The sequence below is a fragment of the Astatotilapia calliptera genome, chromosome 5 (genome assembly GCF_964374335.1).
Source record: "Astatotilapia calliptera chromosome 5, fAstCal68.1, whole genome shotgun sequence".
Taxonomy (NCBI): domain Eukaryota; kingdom Metazoa; phylum Chordata; class Actinopteri; order Cichliformes; family Cichlidae; genus Astatotilapia; species Astatotilapia calliptera.
Genome location: NC_137426.1, coordinates 6863849 through 6871508, shown reverse-complemented (window position 1 = coordinate 6871508; position 7660 = coordinate 6863849). Strand labels below are relative to the sequence as shown.

At 40.3% G+C, this 7660-nt stretch overlaps 1 protein-coding gene across 1 annotated transcript; it reads right to left on the bottom strand.

Moving 5' to 3' along the window:
* Positions 1 to 1129: 1129 nt before the first annotated feature.
* Positions 1130 to 6053, bottom strand: gpd1b (glycerol-3-phosphate dehydrogenase 1b). Its single transcript, XM_026166917.2, has 8 exons — positions 5408 to 6053; positions 3585 to 3762; positions 3322 to 3462; positions 3079 to 3217; positions 2885 to 2997; positions 2257 to 2493; positions 2060 to 2166; positions 1130 to 1699 (listed from the first exon to the last, which is right to left on the bottom strand). The coding sequence occupies exons 1-8, from the start codon at positions 5452 to 5454 to the stop codon at positions 1603 to 1605; spliced, it is 1059 nt and encodes a 352-aa protein (XP_026022702.2). The 5' UTR covers positions 5455 to 6053; the 3' UTR covers positions 1130 to 1602.
* Between the last annotated feature and the right edge of the window lie 1607 nt (positions 6054 to 7660).

Here is a 7660-nt window from a genome sequence, read left to right as displayed (position 1 = left end):
GGGATGGGCACATGTGTGTGAACGCATGGCATTCGTATCCTTTCACTTTAATTTCTAGAGCCTGACTTTAAGACGCACAGCTGCATATCAGAGTTGTGCTCATACAACTTGTGAGGTTTAACAGCTCCTTCTCAGGAATCCCTGTTTTTGGTTATCTCAACTGGTAGCGCCTCACGGATAGTTTAGAAAAAGCCACCAGATTAAGCGATGAGTTTGTGATTGATGCGATTGCTCTCCCAAGTGGTCAGTGGGTGTATTGCAACTATAAATTCTCAAGCAACTTTATGCAACATCTTAGCCAGAAATTCATTGTAAAACCCTCGTGTCTGTTTATTAAAATAAAACAAAATTTTAAAATGACACACATTTTTGGGATTTCCACTGCAGTACAATGGTATGGTATTGTCTTGTTCTGCAGAGTATGAGGTGGCTGTAGTCCCGTCTAATTATAGATGACCATTTGCTCCTTTGGAGAGAGTTATTATTAGATATCTCACAGGCCAGTTGACTCAATAACTATGCAAGGGATTTCAGCTAGGGAGTCCAGTTTTAAAGAAGTGCCTCATGATGTAACTTTACAGTCCACTCACATAAATGAGCGACACAGCTGAAAAACATTTAAAACCAAACATATTTCTGTGATCAAAAGGCTTGTATGGATAGGACTGTTGCTTCTGTGTGTTTAATTAGAAAACAGAAGTATGCAGATTTTCATTTCAAGGCCAGAGCAAACAGGCTGCCACTGACTAACAGGGACTGAAAATTGATGGGATATATTGGCATATGGAGATGGACATATGGCTTTGTTGCACCTCCAGGGATATTTGCGACTTAATTAAGTGGGGGAAATAACAAGGGCATTAATGACTGCACTGAATAAATTACAGAAAATTCAGGAATCTATTTGGAACAATGGAGCTATCACATATGGGGGCTGTGGCTGAAACCAGGATGTGGCCTTGGAGAAAGGTTGAGGCAGACGTGCTAGGAAATGGTAAAGGTGAAGAGTTTAGAGTGGCAGCCAGACTGAGCTCAGGTCAGATTACAGTGGGGCACTTCCTGAGTGTATGCGTGTGTCCTGCAGGCATGCACCACCACGTTCAAAAGAAAACATAAATAGGCACAAAAATAAAACAAGATCAATATTTTATTTCAAAATAGATTTTGTATTGTAAGCAGTTATATTTTAGGAAGCCCACATGATGAAACAGTGGGACAGGTTATGTTTTTTTCCCCCTTCAGTGCTTCACAAAACAAGGGCACTTTTACACAAGGTATTATGTAACATTTCATAACAGTCAGGTCATGGTTTGTGTGTCGTAAAGGAGAACAATTCAAATTCTCAAAACTTTTAAGACTTAAAAGATTTGTGCGGCAATCGGTAAAGACAGACATGGAAACCAAATGCATGCCTCTGTCAGTAACAACAGCAGGTCAACACATGTGGCTCAGGCAGGTGGAAGGCAAGTCTGCTCCACTTTTTCTATTCTCTGTTTGAGACTAAAACATGAGTCAGGACTACCTGTCCCCCTTTAATGTCCTTGGTGATAGTGTAATTGTAGTGTGAAAGTTTGTCCAAACTTCTATCCCGTCATCAGTCCCTCAAATGTGCTCCGGGTGGTTTTGCAAGCACTTGATGAACTCTGAGACTGGGTGGCCATTGAAGCAGATCTGATAAACGGCAGTGAAAAGAGGAAACCTGCAAGGGCAAATGGAGATTATTAAGGAAATAGTTCCACATTCACATTCTTGCCAGAGTTAGATGAAAAGACTGATATCAATCTCGTGTCTAGAGTAAATATGAAGCAGTAACTTTAAACAAACAAGCTCATTAGTGAGCTTCAGAGGTGCTGACATGTGAATTTGCTTATTTTTGGAAAGAGCCATTTATATTCATTAATCTAAAAGCTGGTGCCAGCAACTTCACTGTGTACTTGTTTGTATGGCACCACTTTCTTCTTGAGTATCCAACTCAAACATATGCCAAACAGGTAAGTATCACTCATTGCAAAAAGGTAAAATACAATACTGATAATAATAAAACACAAGAGAGACTTACTTCTCCACCATGTTTTTCTGTTTCAAGACCTGGTGGACCTCAGTTGCTGTTGCTGGGCCCTGAAGCTTCTGACCATTCAGCAGCTCGTTCTCCAACTGCTCGATGGTCTACAAGGAGAGACAACGAGCGCCACATTATTATCATTTTAATAACAAGAGAGGAAGACTGACATGGGAGAGACACGAGCTGTTTCGTACTTTGCCCGTTTTGGCAAATGCCTCTCCAATCTTTCGGTTGCGTCCACCATAGCAGGTTGTGATGAGGTCGGCGATGCCACAGCTCTCCAGGAAGGTGGCAGGTGAGACGGGGCAGTTAGTGCAGAAAACCTTGGCAAAGGAGATCATCTCCATCAGGCCGAGACGAATCACTGCTGCCTTGGTGTTGTCTCCAAATCCCAGGCCATCACAGAAGCCTGCTCCTACTGCCACGATGTTCTGCAGTGATGATGAAGTTATATATATGAATGTGAAGAATCTTTACTGTGTAGATATAGATGGAAGTGGACTTTTTTAACAAACACTGTCTTTTCTATACAGTAAATACACAGATTCATTTAGATTTAGCTCTGCTGCTTTGGATGCATATGCACAGTGCATATATCTATCTATCTATCTATCTATCTATCTAGATAGATAGATAGATAGATAGATAGATAGATAGATAGATAGATAGATAGATAGATAGATAGATAGATAGATAGATAGATAGATAGATAGATAGATAGATAGATAGATAGATAGATAGATAGATAGATAGATAGATAGATAGATAGATAGATAGATAGATAGATATGTTTAAACATTTAGCTTGGTGAGGATGAAACACCTTGAGTGCGCCACAGATCTCAACAACATCAGACTCCTCCACCACAGTCACGCGGAAGTTGGTGGTATGCATCAGCTCCTTCAGCAACAACCCATGTTCTTTGTCCTTGCACCCTGAAATTACACACAAATAATCTCAATCTGTTCCCATATTACGTTTAATAATATTATTTATCAAAGAAATAAACTCCATACCAATGGTTGTTTCACAGAACTTCTCATCAGCGACCTCATTGGCAATGTTTGCACCCATGAGGACTGTCATTGTGATGCCCAGTTTCCCTCGGATAACCTCTGAGATCAGCTTCAGACCTTCTGGACTGGCATCGACACCCTAAGGTAACCAGTTATGTTAAAATCCCCTCACTTATTTGTAAAATATTTCTCAGGCTTTAACGCACTGTGTTTTGAAAAAAAAAAATCTTAGGATGATGTTACCTTGATAAGAGACATTCCTATCGTATCCTTTTTTATGTGATCTTTGATGGTGTCACACACTCGCACAATAAACTGGTGAGGGACCACGAAGATCAGGATGTCAGCTCCTTTCACAGACTCAGCCAAGTCTGGAACAGCCAGCTAATGAAAGAGAGAAGTCAGAGTAAGACCTGGGATCAGCAAAGGGATAAAACACGGTGTATATGCCATCTTCTGGACTCAATAAACAGTCCTAGAGGGAGAAAGAGTGCTGTCAGACTCACCACATTGGGAGGCAACTTGTGACCGGGCAGATATTTCACATTTTCATGGTCTGTGTTGATGATTTCTGTGAGCTTGCGACCGTTCACCGTCTCCTCAAACACCCACATGTTCACTGTGGTGTCAAACTTGTCATACTTGGCTGCATTGGCTCCCACAATCTTGGCAATGGCAGAGCCCCTGTGGACATGGTGACACAGGAAATCATTCTGCTGCCACAAATCTGGCTGGATGAATGTACCAGTTGCAAAAAACTGTTCTCAGTTTTCTTATGTGAAATGTAAAAAACGAATGTAAACAGATTTCTGTGCTCCCAGAGTGATTGAAGGAGAAAAGGTTGAACAAAAGGTTATTGACTATTTGGTTTAGCAGATACTTCTTTGATTTCAAGATGTTCAGATCTTCTTAGGTCAACTGTTGCTTATATTTGGGAGCTTAAACACTGAAACCACCTACACAAAGATCAGTTTTTAGGAATTACAGTAAAATCTCAGTGGCAAACTTAATATTGTCAGTCACTTAAAGACATAAAGAAACCCTCTCTCACTGGCAGATGGACCTCTATTAGTGTATAAAAGGTGAATGTATGTGTTTTAAATAGCTTTAAAATGCTCTTCTAGGCTAGAAAAAATCCAGGTGAAATATATATTTTAAAAAATAAACAAAACAACAACAACAAAAAACAAACAACATTAGAAGGACCTAATTCAATTTCATTTTATATATAAGCTCAGCATAACTGAAGTTAAGAGCTAGGAGAACTCCCTTTAATGATCATATTTCAGATGTCACAGTTGACCTTTTAGGCTACTATGAGATACTGGTCAGGGCCATACTTAGGTACTTCACTAAAACACAGCACCTTTCCTGCACTGCACCTTAGAGCTCAGAGGTTGTGTATTTTTTTGACCACATTCATTTTACATTAATATTTAGGTATTATTTAGGTTTAGGGCAAAGCTGAAATGCTTCCCATCTAACAGCTTTGCCTTTAAAATATAGGTAACCAGTTAATGCATCACTAATAACAAGTATGTATAGAAACAGTCGGGGTCCATTCTGCTGCATTTTGTAAAAACTTTGATACAAACCTATAAAAGCAGCCAACAAGTTTAATCGTAATATAGTATTACAGTATTAAATCTCCATTTGCACTATTTGCCTATTTGCACTACTATGCCTCCTTACTTGAATATTGTATATTGTATATTGCATAGCTTTTTTTTTTTGTTATACGTAAAATTGTATTGTATTTATTTAAATTTTTACTTTTTAATTATTTTATTTGCATTTTTTAATCACTAGGGTTTGAGAGTAACGAAATTTCTATTCTCTGTATGTCCTGTACATGTGGCAGAATTGACAAATAAAGTTGACTTGAATTGACTACATACTGCTTCCACCACTAAAATGCCACACTGGCTGAGAGACAGCAATGCCCCATCAGTGCTGACTCAGCACTAATGTTGCAGAATAATGAAAAGGGAATCTTCAGTAAAGATTTTCTCAGGATATCAAAGGTCATCATATTCAAAGAAAAAAAGAATCCACTCTCCAGTCCTGCAAAACAGCAGGAAATTATGAATCATTTATCCACTCTCAGAGGCTAAAGTTGCCTCCTGGCCTCCAAGTTTACCAACTTTAGACCGCCTTCACAAAAGGTCCCACTGTGGGTGTAATCTTACAAACCCCCAAAAATAAAAATACCGATATGTTGATTGGAATTTACTTATTTATGCGCACCATCAACAGACCTCCACCCCACTTAACTCTAAACTGAAAGGATTCCTAAGGTGCACAACGTGATCTAAAGTCCTTTACTCACCAGTTACCAGAGCCAATCACACAGACCTTCTTCTGTGTTGCCATCATGTACTTGATTTTCAACTCTAAGCTGCAGCTGCTGCGAAGACACACTTGAAGCCGGGGCGCACTGTATTTATACCGGACACACAGCTGAGGCGCAAGCACACCCTCTCCTGATGGTTGGTCTGCTCTGTTGCCTCACAGGAACAAACTTTTCCACACCGCGCAACAGGATAGTCGGACGGGGTTTTTTCCCCCAATTGAAAGCAGGCACTCACAAACTTAAGCATACAAGGAATTTTACCTAATCAATTTACACGATTCAATCAATAGAATCTGCGCATTTTAAACCGATTGGGCTCCAGACCAGCGGTCCCCAAACCCCGGGCCTCGGACCGGTACCGGTCCGTGAGTCGTTTGGTACCGGGCCGCGAGAGTTGAGGCTCAGGTGTGAAATGTATAGTTTTCAGGGTTTTTATCGGTTTTATCGTTTACTCGGCTTTCCTTGGTTTTCACGTGCGTTATGAATAAATCTTCTTTTTTTCGGTACCGGTACTAGTTTTATTTTGTTGTATTTATCCGCGACACCTTAAAGGCCGGTCCGTGAAAATATTGTCGGGCATAAACCGGTCCGTGGCGCAAAAAAGGTTGGAGACCGCTGCTCCAGACAATCAAAGCTGCTGATTACATCGACTGACACAATCAGCAAACTTCTGTAATCCATTTAAAAATCAAAACTCAAACGTCGGTGAAGAAGCTAATCACATTTATGCTACTCAAGTATTTCTGTGCACTCTGGGATAGACTTTCTACAAAAAAAGAAGAAGAAGAAGAAGCTTGAGTTTAGTTAATTTAGTTTGTATGGAGCCGAATCAGGAGCCACCCTATGACTCTAAGACTAAATTAAGAAAACCCCAATAACCAAATGAGCCCCTATGAGCAACCGCTTGGCGACAGTGGGAAGAAAGAAACCTCCATAAGAACCAGGCTCTGGGACTGAGTCCATTTGGGAATCAGGAGTAAAAGAAGAGAAAAAGTACAACACCAGTACGTTCTGGAAATACAACACTTATTTTAAAAGTATGCAACATTAAAACTAGGGTTGCCAAGTCCACTTCACATTTCATATTCAAGTCCTTACACTAAACAAATCCCCCTGTGCACTTTTCAGGCAGCTTCATTAGTTCACAAAGGATAAAGCAATGTCTTCATTATTAATGCAAAACAAAGGGGGTGGGATGTTTTCTGTTTGAGGACCATTAATCATCTCAGGACCCCTTTAGACTGTTTTCTTAAATAGCCCTAGAGAGGGGTGTAAGCCCTGGCAGAGAAATCATTAAACTACCCAAGTGTACATTTGTTGAATACAGCTCAGCTTCCACCAGCTGCAAGCTAAATCCTCTCTATGCATCAGTATTAACAATATTAATGCACTACATGCCACAAAGGCACGCACTGACTCTTTCAGAGACCACAGGGAGACTTTGTGGAATATTTACTGGTTTGGTTTTGCATGATGATAAACTTTGTGGCTGAAATAACAAATTATACTGTGTGGTGTGTAATAGCAAGCTTTAAATGCAACTCGATGCTGATCCACACAGGAATATGAAACCACATGATAAGGGGGGGGGGGGGGGAATCACAGACAAAGAAGACATTCTACATAATCCTTTATTATAACATAAGAACATACAGAAAAATAGGTTTGGTCCATGAAAAAGTCTGCAGATTCACAATTCTACAGTCCCACCCCCCAGTGTTGTTTTACACCCCAGAGGTGCCCCGATGCTTGTTTCAAATCGTGTACCTGCCCAAACCTTTATTAGTGTATTCTTGGAATTCATTATTAAAATGCACATACGCAAACATTTTCAGCCAGGACACTCATTTTAACCTCATACAGGGAAACGACCATTAAACCCACAGAAACCAGGTCTTCAGTCAATGTGTGAAGAAGCTCCGGCTCCTCAAATCTGCTCCACCACATATGTTTTATGACTTCTCTGCTCAGAATTAAAATACACTAAACTAAAAACGCAGGCGTTTTAACTCTTCCCAACTTGCAGGCGACGTGAATCTGACTGCATGTCTCCCTGCAGAGCAGTGCTCCGTAAAGCGTCACTGCTGTCTTTACTTTGTTGCGGAGAGCTAAACCACTGGGCTTGGAGAGCGAGGGCCAATTAATAATATACTGGTTTGACTATCTGAGCATAGACAAAGACTTAAGAAAAAGATCAGCCAGGATAAGTAATACAGGTTTACTTCACAT